Genomic DNA, 24,486 nt, shown 5'->3' on the forward strand with positions numbered 1-24,486 from the left:
GTGTATTGAAATAAAACGGTGATTTTTTTTATACGAGAAATTGTTGTCCATGGTGGTAATGAAGTGTGTATGCAAACAGATTGCAAAAAATGTGAAAACTGTGGTCGATACAGTCTGTTAACTATGGCCTATTTTTGCAAAAATGTCTGGCAGGATAGCATGCACAGATGCTGGCTACTGGAGTGCATTGAATCATGACCGTTTTTCAACGACTTAACCTGATAGCGTGAAACTCCCCTGACCGGAAAAGGGTTAATCACGGTGAAAGTTACCATTCAGCAAGTTCAGGCGGTTGGAATGTCTCACTATATGGATATTGCAGTGGACTTGAAATAGGAAGTTTTTTTTTATCCAACGACAGAAGAATGTTTTCATGACAGTGATGAAAGATGGTAAAAAAGTTGGTAGTCTTCGGCGTGACATTGCAAAATTGCTGACCCCAGTCGCAAGCTGCTACAAAATATTTATAAAGCCAAAATAACGTGATTTCAACCACTCTCTCAGGTACGGGTTGCTACAATATTGCAACATTGGTTTCATTGTCGACTGCGCTAAAGCCGATCGAGTGCGACACTTGCGGCTCTCCTTTTACGATTTGCCTGAATCGTTACTAAGGAAGCACAAACCAAACGGCCGGCCATTTTTAGGGCCACGATATATTTTAAAAAGAGAACTACCGTTTCTGCTTTAATATATATTTTTATAGACTTGCTGACTGTTATGATTCAGAACGCGCTGCCCTGAAGGCAGAAAGCTGTCATAGCTATTTTGCGTTCACCCCTTGTTTTACGCAATTAACATTTTTTATAAGTATCACGACAGGCTTCAAGAAAGTCAACTGTTAATACAACCACAGTCAACGAATAGAAAATAGTTTTTTTTTTGTAGAAAAAGACCCCCTGGGCGTGTGCCCGGATATGACCTCAACTCCTTTATTGTGTCAAAAGTGGGGGGTGGGCGTTTGCCCAGGCATGGGCTCTTACCCGGATAAGTACGGTAATTAAACTTAATTAAAATGCAATTCTCCATTGTATTGCATTGTAATTGAGTTTAATTAAACTCCAATTAAAACGCAACCCTATATAGGAACGCGTTTTAATCGAGTTCATATCGCAACTATATTAAAAGTTAATTCAACTATATTAAAAGTTAATCCAATGAAGTCCTCGGAACATATAGCAATACAAGTATGTGTGTGTGTGTGTATGTGTGTCCGACTGTTCCACTGCTATCTTAAGAACCATACATCGGTTTTTGATGAAACTTGGTGCATAGATGCTCTGGTCCAATGCGCAGATTTGATAAGGTTTCGGTAAAAATCCATGCTCGTTAATTACCTAATTTGCATGATAATTAGCTGATTTTTAGGTGTTCTATGACTGTTCCACTGATATCTAAAGAACCACTCATTGGATTTTGATGAAACTTGGTACATGGATGCTCTGAACATATGCGCAGATTTGATTAGTTTTTGGTAAAATTCCATCAGTGTTCTCCCCAGCATTCAATTTGTGTGCGGGGCCGCCACGCTGCTTTTCCTGCCCGCCACTGTGGTCTCGAGCCGCCACGGTGATTAGTAAGACCGCCACAGTGCTTTTTTCATTGTTCATCCTGTGAACTGTATTACGAAATATAGAAAGAAATACGTAGCTATCAGGGATCGTGCCACGCTTCCGACAGGACTATTGTCCGACGTACCGACCGACAGGCATCCTGCCAGTCGTGGATTATAATTTGTAAACAATAGACGTAGTCGCACGAAGTGGTAGTGGCTTATAAGGCTTACAAGTTAATTTTGTAAAATTAGCACCTCTTTGTTCGTAAGTAAATACTTTAACAATCGACGCAGTCTTTAGATTGAAAGCTAAAATTTTTTCAAAATCAATTCCACCCCGATATAACATGGGCAAAGCGGAGTTCAAGATCTGTTTACGCTACTCAAGAAAAAAACGTGTTTATTGCGTGATTGGGTAAAATACATTTGAACTTTTATCATCGTGAATCATGTAAAAACTCTTTCAAGACTTCTTTTACCTTTTAAAAATTGCTTATCACCTATTTCGAAAACCATCATGCAGTTTTCATCTGAAATCCATACCATATCCATACACATCGTGCTACGACATCGCTTTACTTCCGCAATGTAATTTTTATGATCACGACCATTCGGAAAACTTCGGGTTCTGCCGGCATTACCATGCGGTATTCTGATTGGTTAATGGCGTTTTTGACCCATCGGGTCAAAGGACACATGCCGGTCAACTTATACGTCACAATTATCATGGCGGTCTTTGTTTTTCACCGAAGCGATCGAGTGATCAAAAAGAATCGCTCAAATTTTACGTTTATTCCATATAAAAAAATAAGTAACATTTTTTCATGGCATGACTGAGTATGAGGAATTATTGATATAACCAGTGTATAACATCGCGAAGTAAGTTAAGTCACGTCGTAACTTTGATGATCGTTTGGAAGTTTTATTTGTTCATTCATTACTGTAAATGTAAACGTTGTAGAAGCTGATGGTACGAATAATGAACAATTTTTTGAAGGAGAATGTTTTTGTAGTAAATAAGATATGGAAGTCGAGAACATATTCCTGGCTGAAACGTTTCAAATGCGTTTCATTTAGCCTTTTACAATTTATTTGTTTGTTTTTAATAGTCTGCAGCATTTCCATTTCGATTTGACAATTTTTCATTTTTAAATTCAAACTCTTCTAAATTGTGAAATGTAATATTTTGACTCCAATAGAAAAAATATTTGCACTGTGACTGAGCTCATTAATATCCCAAAAGAATAGTGTTTATAACATTGTATAAAACAAATATGTGCCACATTGTTTTTGAAAATATATGTTGTTTGTTATGTGGATGTAAATATGCTTTGGTCAATCTCTATTATTATGTAAATGATATGCAAATGATATGCAAATTAGTCCGCCACAGTGGTTTAAATTCCTGGGGAGAACACTGTCCATGCATATTAATTACCTAATTTGCATGATAATTAGCTGATTTTTAGCTGTTCCATGATTGTTCCACTGATATCTGAACAACCACTCATTGGATTTTGATGAAACTTGGTACATACATGCTCTGAACTAATGCTAGGTTTTGATTAGTTTTTGGTAATAATCCGTGGATACTAATTACCTAATTTGCATAATGATTAGTCAATTTTCCGTTTTTCCACTGATATCTCAAGTACTAATCATCACATTTAAATGAAACTTGGTACATAGATGTCATATGACACTGCACAGACCTGATAGTTTTTATGGTAATATCAGTACATAATAATTACCTAATTTGCATAATTAATTAATTTTCAGCATTTGATATAAGTAGTGAGCATTACATTTCAATGAAACTTGATACTTACATACTCAAGGACTATGCAGAGATTGATTGTTTCCGATAAAATATTTGTGCATATTAATCACCTAATTTGCATAATGATTAGTCAATTTTCGGTTTTTCCACTGATATCTCAAGTACTAATCATCATATTTCAATGAAACTTGGTACATAGATGTCATATGACTCTGCACAGACCTGATAGTTTTTATGGTAATATCAGTACATATTACCTAATTTGCATAATTAATTAATTTTCAGCATTTGATATAAGTACTAATCATCACATTTCAATGAAACTTGGTACATAGATGTCATATGACACTGTACAGACCTGATAGTTTTTATGGTAATATCAGTACATATTAATTACCTAATTTGCATAATTAATTAATTTTCAGCATTTGATATAAGTAGTGAGCATTACATTTCAATGAAACTTGGTACTTACATACTCAAGGACTATGCAGAGATTGATTGTTTCCAATAAATATTTGTGCATATTAATCACCTAATTTCCATAATTAGTTAATTTTCAGCTTTTCCATGGTTATCTCAAGTACTAATCATCGCATTTCAATGATACTTGGTTCATAGATTTTTTAGGACTATGCAGAGACCTGATTAGTTTTGTGGCAAATAATTGTGCATATTAATTAACTAATTTGCATAATTAATTTTCAGCTTTTCTACTGATATCTAAAGTACTAATCATCACATTTCAATGAATCTAGAATTATGCAGACCCAATTAGTTTCCGGTAAATATCTGTGCATATTAATCACCTAATTTGCATAATTAACCAACTTTCACACTGATCTCAGGTACTAAACATCACATATCAATGAATGTACATGGATGCTGTAGGACAATAGACAGACCTGGATAATTGTGGGTTAAAATCTGTACATATTAATTACCTAATTTGCATAATTAACCAATTTTAAGCTTTCACACTGATATCTAAAGTACTAATTATTCCATTTCAATGAAACTTAGTACAAAGATGCTCTAGGACAATGTACAAACCTAATTAGTTTGGGGTAATAATCTGTTCATATTAATTCCCTAATAAGCATAATAATTCATAATTTTTTGGTTCTAATCACATTTCAATTAAACTTGGAAACATAGATTTTCTGTTACATTGCGCAGACCTCATTAGTTTTACACTCAAATCTGTTCATATTAATTTTCTGATTTGCATAATTAGTTTTCAGCTAAGTAATTTCGAATTATATTTAATGTGTCTCCAATACTCTCAGCACATGGGAGTTCTTTCTAAGCTTTCTTTGATTATATGAGCAGCTAACAGGTCGTTTATTTATTCATTAATTTAATTTTTATCCTGCAGGGTTTTCTACCAGAAACTGTCGTCAAGGAGCGGTTTGATTTAGAGACCCTTGAATCTGTGAGTCTTATTGCAACACGGCAGGCTTTCAATGCAAAATATGTCAAGCTTAAAACAAAACTTTTGTAAGTTTATTTAATTGTATTGTTTCAGTAAATTTTCATATAGACAAAAACACATCCAAGGCAGTCAGCCATGACACTTGTCCATTTCAATAATTGTTTTACTCAATTTATGTGTATCATAGACAGTATGTATGGACTACCAGGGTCATGTGTACATGTGGCATGTGTATCATAGACAGTATGTATGGACTACCAGGGTCATGTGTACATGTGGTATGTGTATCATAGACAGTATGTATGGACTACCAGGGTCATGTGTACATGTGGCATATGTATCATAGACAGTATGTATGAACTACCAGGGTCCTGTGTGCATGTGGTATGTGTATCATATACAGTATGTATGGACTACCAGGGTCCTGTGTGCATGTGGCATGTGTATCATAGACAGTATGTATGGACTACCAGGGTCATGTGTACATGTGGCATGTGTATCATAGACAGTATGTATGGACTACCAGGGTCATGTGTACATGTGGCATGTGTATCATAGACAGTATGTATGGACTACCAGGGTCATGTGTACATGTGGCATGTGTATCATATACAGTATGTATGGACTACCAGGGTTCTGTGTGCATGTGGTATGTGTATCATATACAGTATGTATGGACTACCAGGGTCCTGTGTGCATGTGGCATGTGTATCATATACAGTGTGTATGGACTACCAGGGTCATGTGTACATGTGGCATGTGTATCATAGACAGTATGTATGGACTACCAGGGTCATGTGTACATGTGGCATGTGTATCATAGACAGTATGTATGGACTACCAGGGTCATGTGTACATGTGGCATGTGTATCATATACAGTATGTATGGACTACCAGGGTCCTGTGTGCATGTGGTATGTGTATCATAGACAGTACGTATGGACTACCAGGGTCCTGTGTACATGTGGCATGTGTATCATACAGTATGTATGGACTACCAGGGTCCTGTGTGCATGTGGTATGTGTATCATAGACAGTATGTATGGACTACCAGGGTCCTGTGTACATGTGGCATGTGTATCATCGACAGTATGTATGGACTACCAGTGTCCTGTGTGCATGTGGCATGTGTATCATATACAGTATGTATGGACTACCAGGGTCCTGTGTACATGTGGCATGTGTATCATATACAGTATGCATGGACTACCAGGGTCCTGTGTACATGTGGCATGTGTATCATATACAGTATGTATGGACTACCAGGGTCCTGTGTACATGTGGCATGTGTATCATAGACAGTATGTATGGTCTACCAGGGTCCTGTGTACATGTGGCATGTGTATCATATACGGTATGTATGGTCTACCAGGGTCCTGTGTACATGTGGTATGTGTATCATATACAGTATGTATGGACTACCAGGGTCCTGTGTACATGTGGCATGTGTATCATATACAGTATGTATGGACTACCAGGGTCCTGTGTGCATGTGGTATGTGTATCTTATACAGTATGTATGGACTATCAGGATCTGTGTACATGTGGCATGTGTATCATAGACAGTATGTATGGACTACCAGGGTCCTGTGTACATGTGGCATGTGTATCATAGACATTATGTATGGACTACCAGGGTCCTGTGTACATGTGGCATGTGTATCATATACAGTATGTATGGACTACCAGGGTCCTGTGTACATGTGGCATGTGTATCATAGACAGTATGTATGGTCTACCAGGGTCCTGTGTACATGTGGCATGTGTATCATATACGGTATGTATGGTCTACCAGGGTCCTGTGTACATGTGGTATGTGTATCATATACAGTATGTATGGACTACCAGGGTCCTGTGTACATGTGGCATGTGTATCATATACAGTATGTATGGACTACCAGGGTCCTGTGTGCATGTGGTATGTGTATCTTATACAGTATGTATGGACTATCAGGATCTGTGTACATGTGGCATGTGTATCATAGACAGTATGTATGGACTACCAGGGTCCTGTGTACATGTGGCATGTGTATCATAGACATTATGTATGGACTACCAGGGTCCTGTGTACATGTGGCATGTGTATCATAGACAGTATGTATGGACTACCAGGGTCCTGTGTACATGTGGCATGTGTATCATAGACAATACGTATGTACTACATGTTTAATTTGCAGTGATAATGCCCATATTGGCCTGTTGTACATAAAATGTAGAAACATGCATGTGCATATCGCTCAAAAACAACACACAGAGCCAATCATAAACAAATATTTAAGTTAATACATGCTTCATATGAAGGATTTTGTTTGTGTTGATTAGTACTTATATGGTTTTACCTTTAAATTATAAACCCTGCAACGCCAGAAATTTAACGTTTGAAAAGTTCAGATCTGTTATAAACGCAGTCATCTAATATAATACACCAATGATGTAACAAAATATCCAGTAACTTGACCATTGTCATAAATTATTCTCAGTTACAAACAACAGAAGTTCAATCTGCTACGGGAAGCCAATGAAGGTTATGCTAAGCTTATAACAGAACTGATGCAAGAGATTCCAGGAAATGAAGCCAGTGTGGTTATTATAGAAAATATAAAGTCACTTATAGGTAAGACTAATTACGATATAAATCCAGTTCTCAGGTTACCCATCATGCACTGAGACTTACTTGTAGAGGTATTGTACATATAATATTTTAACATCATGTTTCTTTCTTCACAGGTTATTTTAGTTTAGATCCGAATAGAGTGTTAGATGTCATATTAGAAGCCTTTGAATGCCGACCGCATTTAGATGAATTTTTTGTGTCATTAATACGTTTATATGTCGGTAATCCTCTTGATATTTGTCAAATACTGGGATTCAAGTTTAATTTTTATACGGTATGTACATTTACAATTGTTCAGAAAATACTATGAAATACTTTATTTTTGCTATTTTTCCTGAAGGAGTGAGTCGATGAAAATAAAATCTAGCGAATATACCATTTTTCCTAAATTCCATACAATACACCAAAAAAGTTTTTTCAGCAAAAATTAATTCCAGCTAAAATATTTTACAGTAGTTACAATTTTCAATGAATACAACACTGTTAAGAAATAGTTTTGGAATGCATGCATGTTTTGTGTGACAGTAAGAATCAGTGTTGTCAATTTCATTGATAGATGTCTTATTTTATTTACAGACAACACCTGACATGACCACTCCGGAATCTTTATATAAAGTTACTGCATTACTATTGCAATATGAACTTATAAAACTTGAAGATATTTACCTACATGTAAGTAGAATTATTCATTGCTGAAAACATTCTATTAACACTGGGTACTCAATGAACCACGCAAAATATCTTATTCACTTGACAATGGGTATCATCATGTTGTTTTGCTGTCAAACTACATCAAATACAAAACATTAATATCATGGCAGAGTGTGTTCCAAAATTTGCGAAGAGAAAAGCTGTAGTGTATAAATGCTAGCTCTTTATTAAGGTAGCGGGACTATTATTTGCATACTTGTTTTCATCTTCTAATTGGGACCAAACGACTACAAATAGACCCAGGAAAGTATATATTTTTGGAATCGCTAGACTTCAAGCTTTTCAAAGGTGTGTTTGCCATGCCCGTATCTGCATTCTACGGTGCGTTACTTAATCAAAAGTGAAAAAATACTATTTTTGTAAAAAAAATAATTACGCATTTATGCTGGTGATAATAAGTTTTGTTTTCACTTTTCCTAGTTGTTCAATAGTCTGGTAAATTGAATGTGTCTGATCAGTTTTATTCAAGTAACGCGTTTTGAAAAGTAGTGTCCTGAATTTTAATTTCTGTTTTAGTCGTATTGACCCCAACTCAAACCACAACACATTGGTAAATAATCCATGAAATAGTTTGTCTGGACACATTCAAGTTCCTCTCATTGTCACCTTAAAGCTGTGAAAATTTGGTGTTAATCCGACGACAATAAGTATACGTTATTTTTTGTTAAAGACCTTGTATTTTGAAAAACATAAACTCCTAGAAAACGTTTATGAAGTCACAGCAAAGATTTTCAAGCTTGTTTATCTGCACAAGCAATTTGTTTTCCCATCAAGGTCTGTTTTAACATGTGTAGGGGAATCCAAATGTGTAAGGCTATTGGAAACCAACAAAATAAAGGAATGGGATAGCTATAGTTCGATAAAATCGGCAGTTGAAAATACTAAATCCAATGATTTTTTTCAGTGGCTGCGTGACCTTGTGTCTGACACATTCATATGCAGATAACTAATCTGTGAAATAAACAGGGGCAGAGACAAACCACTCAAATGTTTGGAAACACTCATTGTGTGTCAGATAGCTACTGATAACACATCCTAACAATGCTTTGTCTTGAGTTAATCTTTGAAACTTATAGGCACACAAATTAAACCTGTGTTGTTGATTTTAGAAAACACTACTGAAGCTGCTTCCCTTCAGAAAATGTACATTTTAACCAACTTGCATGACATTCTAGGCTATGTTGACTTTATCAGATGAAAGTTTATAGTGCATTTCATCAATTAATAAATAAATGTGAAAATCGTAATTTTCAACACAAATAATAGTCTCGCTACCTTAAATCAATTAGTTTTGAAATAATTTCTTGTGACTGTAACCAGTGTGCAAGTTAAAAAATTAAAAAAAATATTACATATTTTTGATTTTTTTGAATGGAACTAGAAAAACATCCAAAAGCATTAGAGTACCAGTTTACCATTTTCACTGACGGAGTATCTGAATATTTTATCAGCGGAAAGAGATATTTGATGTTAATTGTTTTTGTTTTTTTTATTGTGTGCCAGCACAAAAATCAACCCCTCTGTTGACATCCAGGTGTTTTGTTGCGTCTTCTAGCATTGGTTCTTCAAAAATCAGGAACTTAAATTAAAAGTCAAGTCTATTGAGTCAGTCCTACTTATAGAAGCAATATGATATGTAGATAAAATGTTAATCATCATAGAGCAATATTTGTTATTGAAATGATCTTTTTTATTTTTAAGATTTTAATATTGGTGTTTGCTATACCTGTGTATGATACACATTGCTAATGACTCTATGTTGAATTATTTCTCTATATTCAGTTGTCACCTAGCAACAGTGATATGATACAGCAACATAAAAGTCTGATGGTGGAAGCCCGACAGTATGCACGTAAGATGAGTATGATGATATTATCTGATAAAGGAAATGAGAAAGATGCAGACAAAGAAGAAAAAAATGATCAGGTTAGTTTACTTTTGTCTTTAGTTAATGTAAATTCCCGGTCAAGATTAGGAGTATGCAGTCTTGCACTTACCTACCGACGACTTTAATATTTCATATAATTCACTAGGACCTCAAGGTGGAGTCACAGTAGATATTTCATTGGGGTCCTCAAGATTGAGTCACAGTGAATATTTCATTGGGGTCCGCAAGGTGGAGTCACAGTGAATATTTCACTAGGTTCTCAAGGTGGAGTCACAGTGGGCTTTACTAACTTTTTATTGTGTGAATCTAATCTTAGAGTGTACAGTCTTAATACTTTCATTTCATTATGAAACCTGTCTGCATTTAATGTTAAGTAATGTTGCCAAATTAAATCTCACTTGACATTGTGCTCACAATTAGTTTGCTGTGTCTTTCAAAGGAGACTGATTACCAGAAGCTTGGTCTGTGTGAAGCATTACTGCAGCTTGGTGATTGGCATCACGCCAAGTTATTGATGGATAAACTGCCACCATTTACAGCAGCTCTAAAGAAGCCCATTGCACTTGCTATGTGTCATCTTATACATGCAACAATTGAACCACTCTATAACAAGTAAGTATCAATTACAATATGATTAAACTAACATAAATTCTAGTGTCAGCATTAGACTTGATGTCAAGTCTGTGTATTGTCTTAGCTAGCTTTCCAGTGTTGTTATTTCTGTATGCTGCACACACTAGTATAATTTGAAATGCTGCGGCAGACTGGGAAAAACAGTTCTAATGACCTGATAATTAACATAAACTGTATCTCTATTGTCAACCAATCATACAAATGAAGACTATCATGGTAATATTTACTAAACCAGACAACATTGTTTAAAACTATGCCAGTCAGTTACACAAGGTAAATAAAAACAAACTTTCAGCTTGCAGTGTATGTAGACACTTTGTCATCATCAGAAACTCATTAGAAATTGGAAAACATAGTGAATTGTTTTTTCTAAAACTGATGACATGCTGTTTGTTGCTTTCAGTTGTGCTTTGATAATACAATCAATCTTCTTTGTGTTTCACGCAATAGTACCTCTGCTACAGACAGCCTTCAATTTTGTGTCCAATCACCTCACTACGCACTTATGTGCATGTGTCTGTGCGTGCGTCTGTGCGTGCATCCGGACCTGGACCTAGAAATGCCTGGACCAATCACAATCAAACTTCACACATACATGATATTATACATATGCACGTCAATTTGTTTCACGATCTGATTCAAGATGGCCAAATGGCGGCCATTTTTGTGCTAACAAATCCTAAAACTCAAGCATTTCTCGGCTGTTTACAGATGGATTTTGTTCAAACTTGGTATATACATTAGACATTATGGGACCTTGGTGCAAATAATTTTGTTTTTCAGATAAGATTTAAAATGGTCGACTGGTGGCCATTTTGTTTTAATGAATGTGGTTCTCGTGCCATATGTCTGACTTGCTTTCACTGATTATGTTCAAATTTTAAATATTCATTATACATCATGTCATAGATAGACAGATTTATTGGTTTGACGATCCTATTCAAAATGGCCAAATGGTGGCCATTTTTGTGCGAAAAATCCTCAAATATTAAGCATTTATGGATGGATTTCGTTCAAACTTGGTACATATACCGTATTTGTCTTCAGTTAAGCGCCACCTTCAATTAGGCGCCAGTGCCACAAAAACTTTGTATTTTACACCTCAATTAAGCGCCAGACAAAGTTGAAATTTTGGCACGTAATGATCGTGAATTGGGCGCCGGCGGATCGACTACCGGTTACCGGTTCGTAGCGATGGACGCGATCGCGGAAGTCCCTCGCTGTTACTGTACGAGTGGCTTTTATGTAAAAAAAAAAATTGGTTTTGTTTCTAACAATTTTTAAGAAATCGGTCTATAATCTCTTGAAACATGTCTTTTTAGTCTACTGTAGAAAATATCAGCGTGGTTTTTAATTTCGTAGTAAGTCCATAAAAACGAAATTAAAACAACGTGAAAATGTTCTGTTTCAAATGCGCTGTTGTCACAGTAAACAGTGTTAAATTATTCTTTAAATGCTCAGTTTACTTTCCAAAAATAACTAATTTCTTGATTTGAAAAAAAAATCATGCCGTTTTTCCCACCAAAATCAAAGCCAAAATATCGCAAACATCGGCAAATCACTTCCGCATTGCGTTCATACATTATTTAAATGAGCTATGGTAATTTGATCACGTTGGCATCATCCAGCATTTTGATTGGTTAATTAACGACTTGACCTATCAGGTCAAAAAACGCGTTCCAGGTCAAGTCCTAGACAGGAAGCATGGCAGACATCGAATCGCGCCGAGCGTTTACATGCGACCAGAATCATTCGCTTACGATGAAATTAAGTTGAATTTTACTTGCATTTTATTTTTTGTACGTTATTATAACTACTACTGAGTAATAATCGTAACCGTGGAATGCAGCATGACCAGATTTTGCTACCGTGATCATTGACTACTAAGCGTTGAATTTGTGTTTGTTTTATTTTTCTGTTGATTGTACGGCAAACTGTGAATGTTTTCTAAAGAATGATATTTTTTGTATAACTTTCTAAACTGTCTGAAAACGGGTCATTTACTCAGTATTTAAAATAAAGGCTACAGTGACTAAGCGTCAGACTGTAATGTAAAATATTGTCAATAATCTATCACCAGAATGGAGCAAAAACAATGGCTTGTAACACAGTTACTGGTACTAGAACTTGAAGTGCTTGAAATAAGCGCCATTTGAAACAAAGTTGCTCAAATTTAACCACAAATAAGCGCCACCATGACATGAAAGTGTAACAAAGTGGCGCCTAATTGAAGACAAATACGGTATTAGACATTACAGGTTCCTGATGCACATTATTTATTTTTTAGATCGGATTCAAAATAGCTGTCTGGTGGCCATTTTGTTTTACTGAATGGGCTTCTAGACCCATATCTCAGACTTGTTTTGACTGATTATATTCAAATTTTAAATATTCATTATACATCATGTCATAGATAAACATATATTGGTTTGACGATCCTATTCAAAATGGCCGAATGGTGGTCATTTTTGTGCTAAAAAATCATCAAATATCAAGCATTTCTGGCATTTATGGATGGATTTCGTTCAAACTTGGTACATACAGTAGACATTACAGGTTCCTGATGCACGTCATTTTATTTTTTAGATTGGATTCAAAATGGCTGATTGGCGGCCATTTTGTTTTAGTGATTGGGCTTCTAGAGCCATATCTCTTAAATGCTTTGACTGATTAGATTCAAATTTTATATATTCGTTATCATGTTATATATATACATGTATTCTGAATGGCTGATTTTGAATGCAGTTCCAGAGCAATATCTCTCAATATGGACAAGTACTTTTTTGACGATCAGATACAAATCATATTCCTAACATGGTTATATTCCAGCTATATCACTATAAACAAAACTATATATCTTAAATTTGATAACTAACTGGGACTGTGCCATGCATGGCTTGTTTATCATATAATGCTCTAACTCTGAGGAGACTACTTTTCCAATGTAAATCATGTATATTTAATCAAATTAACCAAATATTTTATTTAGATTTAAAATGTGTTATTAAACTTATCAAAGTAAGCAGGTGTCCGGGTAACTGTGTAGTTTGAACATATTCGAATATGCAAATGAGTAGGGTGCAAATCTGTTTCGCAGTTCTTGAGATCCATATATTACCATAGAAACAGCAAAAAAAATAATTCTTGTTAAACTAGTATCGTTTCTTGTCGCCGTTTTATAATGATTTGTGTTGCTGAGCTATTTATTACGATTTATTCTTTCATATTTTATCTAGGTCATGTGTTCCCAGGGGTGCTAAGAGGAAATGTGTGAAACTGCTGAACAACAGTAGAGCTCCTAAGCCTGTTACTAATTTTCCAGGTCTTTTACATGATGTTTTTAAGATGTGTGGATATCTTGGTCCGCATATGTACCAAGATCCAGTACTTATGGTCAAGTTACTCAGAATCTCAAAATCTTTTATGAAATATGTAAGTATTGACAAGACTGAGATATTGTAATTCAATACGGCTCTTCTAATAAATAAATGAATAAATTTGTATTTTTTTTTTTGGATTAGTTCAATGCTGCCACAGATGTTGGGAAAGACATTGAAAAGGTAATTATTTATTTGAGCTTTTAAGTTTGTGCACAGAAATGGTTAATACGAGGGATGTCATAAACTATATCAAAAAGCTCTGCAAGCAATAACCTCATAAACATAGCATTATGCAAGAATTTATCACATGACATGACTCCATACGTGTCAGAGATGTTAAAGCTGCACTCCATATGAGGTCAATCACAACAATGGGCTGCACTGATATTCATACCATTAAATATTTCACATACTGTGGAATACTTTATTTTTGCTGGAATTAATTTTCGCTGAAAAGGCTTTTTGGGTGTTTTGCTTAGAGTTTATTTTCACTGATTTTTGATGAGATTAATGTAAAATATAGAAAAAAATGTATATTCGCAGAGTTTTCCACGGTTTGAAAATTAAACAGGGCGCGCCAATGTGAAGTGGGCGTGGCACATTTGTAACGTGCATCATTGGCAAGGATGTTGAAAAATGGAAACCAAAAAATCTATTAATCTACATATTATTACATATGCATAATATATATTTATTATTACAAAATGAATAGGAATTTTGAAGAGCTATTATTAAGTAAACGTCAGCACGTACAATCAGTTGATTTTTCAACTTCAATCAACTAAGTTAGCTGCACGATTCCTCAAGCGGCGACATCAGTTGTTTACAAGTAATGATCGCGTCCAGAAAAAAACGTAACAAGTTTGTTAATTTATTTTCCCAAATAGATACATACATGCTTTATTTAATTATTAGCAAAAATGTATATTTATGATTTATATTTATTTGGACGAAGCAAAATAAAATATATGTCGCACAAACGTTCGTAATTGGTTCATTAAAAAACTTGCATGAATGGCACCAAAAACCAAGGTGATCAAACGAAATAAAATGTACACAATAGAAGATTTTCGATTTGCAGTTAACAGTTACTATAAAAAATAATAGAAATAGGTATAAAAAAAAACAAAATACATATTTAAAAGAATAATTTTCATTCGAATCGAAAGTTTGTTGATGTCTGCTTCGTTGAAAACAGCTATGACCCGGAAACAGTTCATTTTACTGTGTGCACCCTGATACTATGTAACGATGCTTTTGATTGGCCAAAGCCACGCATTGACGCGAAAAACAACCAATCAGAATATTTGTTCCAAAAGAACACAAGTAAATTTATTTCTTCCACTTATGATGCGAGTTGAAAGCATGGCCGTTTTACCGGGGTTTTTAAATCGTGATTTAAAAAAAATTCAACTTTAAATAGTGACATTACATGTTCAAGCAAGCATTCGTGTGGACTTCTTGGTGATCAGCAATGTCTGTGATGGTACGTCGGCTGCGCTGGTCGTTTACCGATCATGCAAGTGCATAGCTGCCCGGTTGCTGCCTTTGTTCCACTCGGCGGTGACGATGTTGCCGCTACCTAATCACGGCGTGAACTTGGTTTTAACCATAGACCTTATGTTTAACGAATGGTTTTACCGATAACGATTTTATATATTTGACGTCACCCTGGCAGTAAAAATATGGGTACGGTAATGCCCTTCTCTGGGCTACATGTTCATTTTTAATCGTGTTGAAAACTTGTAACTTTTTGTTTGGCGGTGTTATCACCTCACGGTGACCTGCTACGATAACAAACCGGAATTTTCACAGTTGCACCTTAAAACAATGAACCAGTTACCCTGAGCACGATCACAGTCCCACAGCGTTGAGGGACTGTGTTGAGGGACTGTGGCACGATGAATCATCTTCGGAAGACAATGAGTGTTGACCTGTTTTGTAAACAATTCTTTGTATGGGACCATGCAGGGCGCACAGGAAATATAACAGGGCGCTGACAATTTAAACAGGGCGCCAATTTCAGATAACAGGGCGCGGCGCCCTGTAAAAACCCCTCGTGGAGAACCCTGATTCGCTGGATTTTATTTTCACGAAATCATTCCTTCAGCGAAAATAAATTCCAAGCGAAAATAAAGTATTCTACAGTAGTCACAAAACCCAAATAATGCTATAAGAATATCCTCAAATACACAACTTCAATATTCAAATATTGGGCTTATTGAAACAACACACAACTTGTGTGCATCCAATGAAGGACACATCTAGATATGATTGTTTGTTCATTCAACAACTCCAATTAGTAATGGTCTTACACTATCATCTTGTATTCTCAGGATGAAATATTTTACAGTATATTGTCTTTAGTGGATGATGTTTTACTGCCTTCACATTCATTATTGGATTGTAATGCTTGCATGTCTGAAGAACTATGGGGTTTGATAAAAACATTTCCATATGAATTTAGGTAAGTCCATAACTTGATTTGCTCCAATTGGCTAAAAAAGTTGCTGATGTCACTGATGATTACCATTATCACCTGTGAAATATCTGATTATTACCACTTTCAAAGTTAATAATAGCGACTTTTGCAAATTTTAATAATTTGTTAATGCTTCTTGGCATATAATTGCTGACTAGCTGTTTACAATAAGTAGTAAGAAAGACACTTCATGCAAATCTGATATGTCCGATTTTTGTCTGAGTAAATCTTTGTCAGATCTCTACAATTGGATTTCTGATCAGATGTCACCAAATCTGTTATCATATTTTGTTATTTATATACCATAACTAAAATTTCTTTTATTTTTAACTATAACATAGTGTTATCAATTTTTCCACTGCATTCAGGTATCGGCTTTATGGTCAATGGAAGAATGAAACTTATGCCTTGCATCCACACTTAATTCGAGTCAAAGCCAACACAATAGACCGATCTAAGTACATCATGAAGCGATTGACGAAAGAGAATGTGAAGCCGCTCGGACGACAGATTGGTAAACTCAGCCATGCCAACCCAGGCGTCATGTTTGAACATGTTAGTTATGCTTACTTTTTGTCATCAATCTCTCAAAATCATCAATATTTCTGAGCATTTTTTCTTGGTATTTTTTGAGAGATATTGATCGCTACCAGCTTGTTAGGAGGGACTTAGAAGTTGGGTTAACATTAAAAACATTTATGTTGTGTCATAATGATTTTTGAACATTTTCACCTTTAACACATTATTTGTTTTTGTATTTCTTACAGGTTTTAGCACAGATTCAGATCTATGATAATATTATTGTACCAGTAGTAGACTCTCTGAAATATCTAACGAATCTCTCATATGATATACTAGCATGTATCCTTTATGAGCCATAACATATTGTGTACATGTGGTACTGTGTTGTGTACATGTGGCAGTGTGTGTTGTGTACATGTGGTACTGTGTTGTGTGCATGTGGTACTGTGTTGTGTGCATGTGGTGCTGTGTTGTGTACATGTGGAACTGTGTTGTGTGCATGTGGAACTGTGTTGTGTGCATGTGGTAGTGTGCTGTGTACATGTGGAACTGTGTTGTGTACATGTGGAACTGTGTTGTGTACATGTGGTACTGTGATGTGTACATGTGGTACTGTGTTGTGTACATGTGGTACTGTGTTGTGTACATGTGGTACTGTGTTGTGTACATGTACTGTGTTGTGTACATGTACTGTGTTGTGTGCATGTGGTACTGTGTTGTGTACATGTGGTACTGTGTTGTGTACATGTGGTACTGTGTTGTGTTGCGTATGTGTGGTACTGTGTTGTGTACATGTGGTACTGTGTTGTGTACATGTGGTATTGTGTTGTGTGCATGTGGTACTGTGCTGTGTGCATGTGGTACTGTGTTGTGTGCATGTGGTACAGTGTTGTGTACATGTGGTACAGTGTTGTGTACATGTGGTACTGTGTTGTGTGCATGTGGTACTGTGTTGTGTGCATGTGGTAGTGTGTGATGTGTGCATGTGGTAGTGTGTGATGTGTGCATGTGGTAGTGTGTGATGTGTACATGTGGTACTGTGTTGAGTACATGTGGTACTGTGTTGAGTACATGTGGTGCTGTGTTGTGTACATGTGGTGCTGTGTTGTGTACATGTGGTGCTGTGTTGTGTACATGTGGTGCTGTGTTGTGTACATGTGGTGCTGTGTTGTGTACATGTGGTGCTGTGTTGTGTACATGTGGTACTGTGTTGTGTACATGTACTATACGTGATGTGTACATGTGGTACTGTGTTGTGTATGTGTGGTACTGTTGTGTACATGTGGTACTGTGTTGTGTACGTGTGGTACTGTGTTGTGTACGTGTGGTACTGTGTTGCGTACATGTGGTAGTGTGTTGTGTATGTGTGATACTATACGTTTTGATTACATGTGGTACTGTATGTGTTGTGTCCATGTGGTACTGTACGTGTTGTGTACATATGGTACTGTGTTGTGTACATGTGGTACTGTACATGTTGTGTACATGTGTAACTGTGTTGTGTACATGTGTAACTGTGTTGTGTATATGTGTAACTGTGTTGTGTACATGTGGTACTGTGTTGTGTACATGTGGTACTGTGTTGTGTGCATGTGGTTCTGTGTTGAGTACATGTGGTACCGTGTTGTGTACATGTGGTACCGTGTTGAGTACATGTGGTACTTGTTGTGTACATGTGGTACTGTGTTGTGTACATGTGGTACTGTACGTGATGTGTACATGTGGTACTGTGTTGTGTACATGTGGTACAGTACGTGTTGTGTGCATGTGGCACTGTGTTGTGTACATGTGGCACTGTGTTGTATACATGTGGTACTGTACGTGTTGTGTATATGTGGTACTGTATGTGTTGTGTACGTGTGGTACTGTACGTGTTGTGGAACTGTGTTGTGAACATGTGAAACTGTGTTGTGTACATGTGGAATTGTGTTGTGTACATGTGGAATTGTGTTGTGAACATGTGGAACTGTGTTGTGAACATGTGAAACTGTTGTGTACATGTGGAACTGTGTTGTGAACATGTGGAGCTGTGTTGTGAACACGTGAAACTGTTGTGTACATGTGGAACTGTGTTGTGAACATGTGATACTGTGTTGTGTACATGTACTGTGTTGTGTACATGTGAAACTGTGTTGAGTACATGTGATACTGTGTTGTGTACATGTGAAACTGTGTTGAGTACATGTGATACTGTACGTGTTTAGTACATGTACTTTGTTGGTCAAAACAAAATGAACTCAAAGATTTTGGGTTATAAGTTTCTACAGGAGATCTTTATTTTTTGGATTTTGTGAATTGTACTTAATATGTATACATTTGCTTTGGGATGGTTTAGTGGAAACATGATTACATTGAGGTATTTTTATTCCCTGTAGTTTGTCTCTAAATTTTAACTAGTTCCAATGAATTTGTATGTGTGTATTTTTTTGAATTGTTTGAGCATGTGAAACTGCTATCCCAAATTATGTTTTTGTACAAATGCAAATCATGTTATGATGCAGATCTTGAAAACCTGACAGGTTTCACTAGTAACTAAAGGATAGAATATTCATAACTGCTGTATTTGAGCGAGTCCTTGACCTTTGAACCAAGATTGTATAATACAAGCCTTAGCCAATCCAGAGAAAGAAAGGATGAAACATGAAGATACAAACTTGTCACCATGGTTACAAAGTAAGTTGCTCTGGAGGTGTCATCAACTGATTCAAATTCAGAATTAAAACCCCAGTATTTCTATGAGAGTAAAATTGCTTGATTTTGAAACTCAAGTTAACTGTTAATTTGCATAACAGATTTTCAAAGGCCATGATTTTGTCTTCACTCCTGTATGAGATTATCTGCTGTTAACAGCATTGTCTATACTTGACAGGTCTTGCAAATTTTTGTGGTGCTGTATTCAGAAAATATAATATAGAGTTATCGGGTTTGTTGCAGTATGTTGCCAATCAACTGAAAGCTGGTAAAAGGTATGTGATTATAGAGTGTATGATATACATATGGATGGGCTCTGTATTGGAAGGTCCGGTGTTTAGCACTGTACCTAGATATTGGAAGGTCCGGTGTTTAGCACTGTACCTAGATATTGGAAGGTCCCGTGTTTAGCACTGTACCTAGATATTGGAGGGTCCGGTGTTTAGCACTGTACCTAGATATTGGAGGGTCCAGTGTTTAGCACTGTACCTAGATATTGGAAGGTCCGGTGTTTAGCACTGTACCTAGATATTGGAAGGTCCGGTGTTTAGCACTGTACCTAGACATTGGAGGGTCCAGTGTTTAGCACTGTACCTAGATATTGGAAGGTCCAGTGTTTAGCACTGTACCTAGATATTGGAAGGTCCAGTGTTTAGCACTGTACCTAGATTTTGGAAGGTCCAGTGTTTAGCACTGTACCTAGATATTGGAAGGTCCGTTGTTTAGCACTGTACCTAGATATTGGAAGGTCCGTTGTTTAGCACTGTACCTAGATATTGGAAGGTCTGTTGTTTAGCACTGTACCTAGATATTGGAAGGTCCAGTGTTTAGCACTGTACCTAGATATTGGAAGGTCCGGTGTTTAGCACTGTACCTAGATATTGGAAGGTCTGGTGTTTAGCACTGTACCTAGATATTGGAGGGTCCGGTGTTTAGCACTGTACCTAGATATTGGAAGGTCCGGTGTTTAGCACTGTACCTAGATATTGGAGGGTCCAGTGTTTAGCACTGTACCTAGATATTGGAGGGTCCAGTGTTTAGCACTGTACCTAGATATTGGAAGGTCCAGTGTTTAGCACTGTACCTAGATATTGGAGGGTCCAGTGTTTAGCACTGTACCTAGATATTGGAAGGTCCAGTGTTTAGCACTGTATCTAGATATTGGAGGGTCCAGTGTTTAGCACTGTACCTAGATATTGGAAGGTCCAGTGTTTAGCACTGTATCTAGATATTGGAGGGTCCAGTGTTTAGCACTGTACCTAGATATTGGAAGGTTCAGTGTTTAGCACTGTATCTAGATATTGGAGGGTCCAGTGTTTAGCACTGTACCTATATATTGGAAGGTCCAGTGTTTAGCACTGTACCTAGATATTGGAAGGTCCAGTGTTTAGCACTGTACCTAGATATTGGAAGGTCCAGTGTTTAGCACTGTATCTAGATATTGGAGGGTCCAGTGTTTAGCACTGTACCTAGATATTGGAAGGTTCAGTGTTTAGCACTGTATCTAGATATTGGAGGGTCCAGTGTTTAGCACTGTACCTAGATATTGGAAGGTCCAGTATTTAGCACTGTACCTAGATATTGGAAGGTCCAGTGTTTAGCACTGTACCTAGATATTGGAAGGTCCAGTGTTTAGCACTGTATCTAGATATTGGTGGGTCCGGTGTTTAGCACTGTACCTAGATATTGGAAGGTCCAGTGTTTAGCACTGTATCTAGATATTGGAGGGTCCAGTGTTTAGCACTGTACCTAGATATTGGAAGGTCCAGTGTTTAGCACTGTACCTAGATATTGGAAGGTCCAGTGTTTAGCACTGTACCTAGATATTGGAGGGTCCAGTGTTTAGCACTGTACCTAGACATTGGAGGGTCCAGTGTTTAGCACTGTACCTAGATATTGGAAGGTCCAGTGTTTAGCACTGTACCTAGATATTGGAGGGTCCAGTGTTTAGCACTGTACCTAGATATTGGAAAGTCCGGTGTTTAGCACTGTACCTAGATATTGGAGGGTCCAGTGTTTAGCACTGTATATTGGAAGGTCCAGTGTTTAGCACTGTACCTAGATATTGGAAGGTCCAGTGTTTAGCACTGTACCTAGATAATGGAGGGTCCAGTGTTTAGCACTGTACCTAGATATTGGAGGGTCCAGTGTTTAACACTGTATCTAGATATTGTATGGTCCAGTGTTTAGCACTGTACCTAGATATTGGAGGGTCCAGTGTTTAGCACTGTACCTAGATATTGGAGGGTCCAGTGTTTAGCACTGTACCTAGATATTGGAGGGTCCAGTGTTTAGCACTGTACCTAGATATTGGAGGGTCCAGTGTTTAGCACTGTATCTAGATATTGGAGGGTCCAGTGTTTAGCACTGTATCTAGATATTGGAGGATCCAGTGTTTAGCACTGTACCTAGATATTGGAAGGTCCGGTGTTTAGCACTGTACCTAGATATTGGAAGGTCCAGTGTTTAGCACTGTATCTAGATATTGGAGGGTCCAGTGTTTAGCACTGTATCTAGATATTGGAGGGTCCAGTGTTTAGCACTGTATCTAGATATTGGAGGGTCCAGTGTTTAGCACTGTACCTAGATATTGGAAGGTCCAGTGTTTAGCACTGTACCTAGATATTGGAGGGTCCAGTGTTTAGCACTGTACCTAGATATTGGAAGGTCCAGTGTTTAGCACTGTACCTAGATATTGGAAGGTCCAGTGTTTAGCACTGTACCTAGATATTGGAGGGTCCAGTGTTTAGCACTGTACCTAGATATTGGAAGGTCCAGTGTTTAGCACTGTACCTAGATATTGGAGGGTCCGGTGTTTAGCACTGTACCTAGATACTGGAAGGTCTATGAAGGAATCAGTTCTGTTATTAGAATTGCATTTTAATAGAATTGCATTCACAAAACGACTCATAATGTAACAGAATTCCAAAAAAAAACATCCAGAAGACAGTGTTAAATTTATATTTTATGCTCATTGACAAGTTTTGAGAGGGTCCTCCCTATCAAGTACTTTCTGCCCATACATCTATACTAATATACCATTATCCATATTCATTCTTGCAGTTTTGATTTGTTAATTTTAAAAGAAGTTGTACAGAAGATGTCTGGTATTGAATCTACAGAGGAAATCACAGTAGATCAGTTGGATGCATTGGCTGGTGGTGAACTTTTACGAGCTGAGGTAAGGTCATCATACTCTGCATCAAGTATTTTTATTGGATACCAGTAGTATATTTTTATGAGATTTGTTAACACATTACTTATATGAACGGGTACATTAACAGGATCAGTCGATGACATGTTAACAAATGAATATTAATTGCAAAAAATCTGCTACACTGACTTGTATTACTGTGTCATTGGTTGTTCATTGATGGTGGTCGTCGCAACCTAGCATATTCAATATGGGCCAAATACTATGAATATTAACATGTGGTGACTTGTTGGTCAAATGTGTAGTTTCTTTGCACAAAACGTCAAGTAAAAAATATGCTAGATCAGAAGATCTGTGTTGGTGTGTCAAGCTTACTACTCAAATGTGGTTTACCCAACAAGAAGGTTCTTTTTTTTTGCTCATGACTTAATCTACACTACAAGTCTAAGTTCACTGCTTATCTTATAATTGCTCTGTTAGTGTATTTCATACTAGCGAACAGTGATATATTTAATATATTTTACTTTCTAGGGTGGGTATTTCTCACAAGTCCGTAACACCAAGAAATCCTCCCAGCGATTGAAAGATGCACTGTTAGAAAATGACTTAGCAATACCAATATGCCTTCTTATGGCACAGCAGAGGAACTGTATTGTTTTCAAAGAAGGTCAAGAGAAACATTTAAAGCTTGTTGGCAAACTATTTGACCAGGTGAGTACACCTACAAATGATTTGTTTATTCTATTTGACCAACAATTCTAGTTATAAGTATACTGTTAGCGATAAATTAAATAGACAATGAATATTGACTGCCTGGCTACCACTATTTACAAGATTGACTAAAAAGTGAAATGATTTATTTCTGTGCAAAGCAAAGCAGACAATAGGAGTATTTGCAGCTACTCTGTATTTATGTGTGTGTGTGTTTCAACATTATCTAAAGAACCGCTTGTCAGTTTTGGGTTCTTTCTTGACTTTCTTTGATTTTCGATTTTTTTATTGTTTTCTCCTAAAAGCAGTCGGTGACTGCAACATCATTTGTTGTGTACCACATCATGTTTCATTTTGCTCAGTGATACTCAGTGATATATGTGTTCACAGTGATGCATAGATTGCACCCAGTATACCAAACTCACTGTGTATTTTCTATGTGTTTTCACAGTGTCAAGATACCTTAGTGCAATTTGGTGGTTTTCTTGCCACTCAGCTTGGTACAGAAGACTACACTAAAAAACTGCCACCACTTGGTGAAATGGTGGAGAAATATCATATCACGGCAGATGCCGCTTTCTACATGTACAGACCAATGTTTGCACACGCAATTACGGTAAGAATTCAGTGCTCATCTATTAGCAGACGTGTAGAGTACGGTCTGTGTGTAACTTAATATTTAGCTTACTTTCAAAACTTTCACATATCTAAATTGTTCAGAGTAATCTACATAAATATGTTAATAAATGAATTTATTGATGGCAATAATACTGTAAGTATTTATGCAAAGGCAAAACCAAGATTGAATATTAACTTGTACCTGCGCTGTACTGTAGTTTCTATATGTCGACTATGAATGTGTTTCTAATGTTAGGAGCATTGAGTATTGACTCAGAGGTGGTTTAAGATTGATTTTTTCACACAAGTATG

At 36.6% G+C, this 24,486-nt stretch overlaps 1 protein-coding gene across 2 annotated transcripts in view; it reads left to right on the top strand.

Moving 5' to 3' along the window:
• The window catches only part of LOC100372106 (THO complex subunit 2-like), a 73,040-nt gene that overhangs the window by 22,896 nt on the left and 25,658 nt on the right, over positions 1–24,486 (top strand). For both annotated transcript variants that reach the window (XM_085498078.1, XM_085498079.1), the window contains exons 6-21: positions 4,714–4,835; positions 7,251–7,384; positions 7,498–7,658; positions 7,961–8,056; positions 9,878–10,021; positions 10,423–10,595; positions 13,853–14,048; positions 14,138–14,176; positions 16,333–16,463; positions 16,847–17,033; positions 17,246–17,339; positions 19,593–19,673; positions 19,870–19,966; positions 22,755–22,872; positions 23,377–23,556; positions 24,008–24,172. In XM_085498078.1, coding sequence (XP_085354204.1) covers positions 4,714–4,835; positions 7,251–7,384; positions 7,498–7,658; positions 7,961–8,056; positions 9,878–10,021; positions 10,423–10,595; positions 13,853–14,048; positions 14,138–14,176; positions 16,333–16,463; positions 16,847–17,033; positions 17,246–17,339; positions 19,593–19,673; positions 19,870–19,966; positions 22,755–22,872; positions 23,377–23,556; positions 24,008–24,172 — 2,118 coding nt within the window. The remainder of the gene's footprint in view (positions 1–4,713; positions 4,836–7,250; positions 7,385–7,497; positions 7,659–7,960; positions 8,057–9,877; positions 10,022–10,422; positions 10,596–13,852; positions 14,049–14,137; positions 14,177–16,332; positions 16,464–16,846; positions 17,034–17,245; positions 17,340–19,592; positions 19,674–19,869; positions 19,967–22,754; positions 22,873–23,376; positions 23,557–24,007; positions 24,173–24,486) is intronic.

The sequence above is a fragment of the Saccoglossus kowalevskii genome, chromosome 4, assembly GCF_978046115.1.
Source record: "Saccoglossus kowalevskii chromosome 4, keSacKowa6.1, whole genome shotgun sequence".
Classification (NCBI taxonomy): Eukaryota; Metazoa; Hemichordata; class Enteropneusta; family Harrimaniidae; genus Saccoglossus; species Saccoglossus kowalevskii.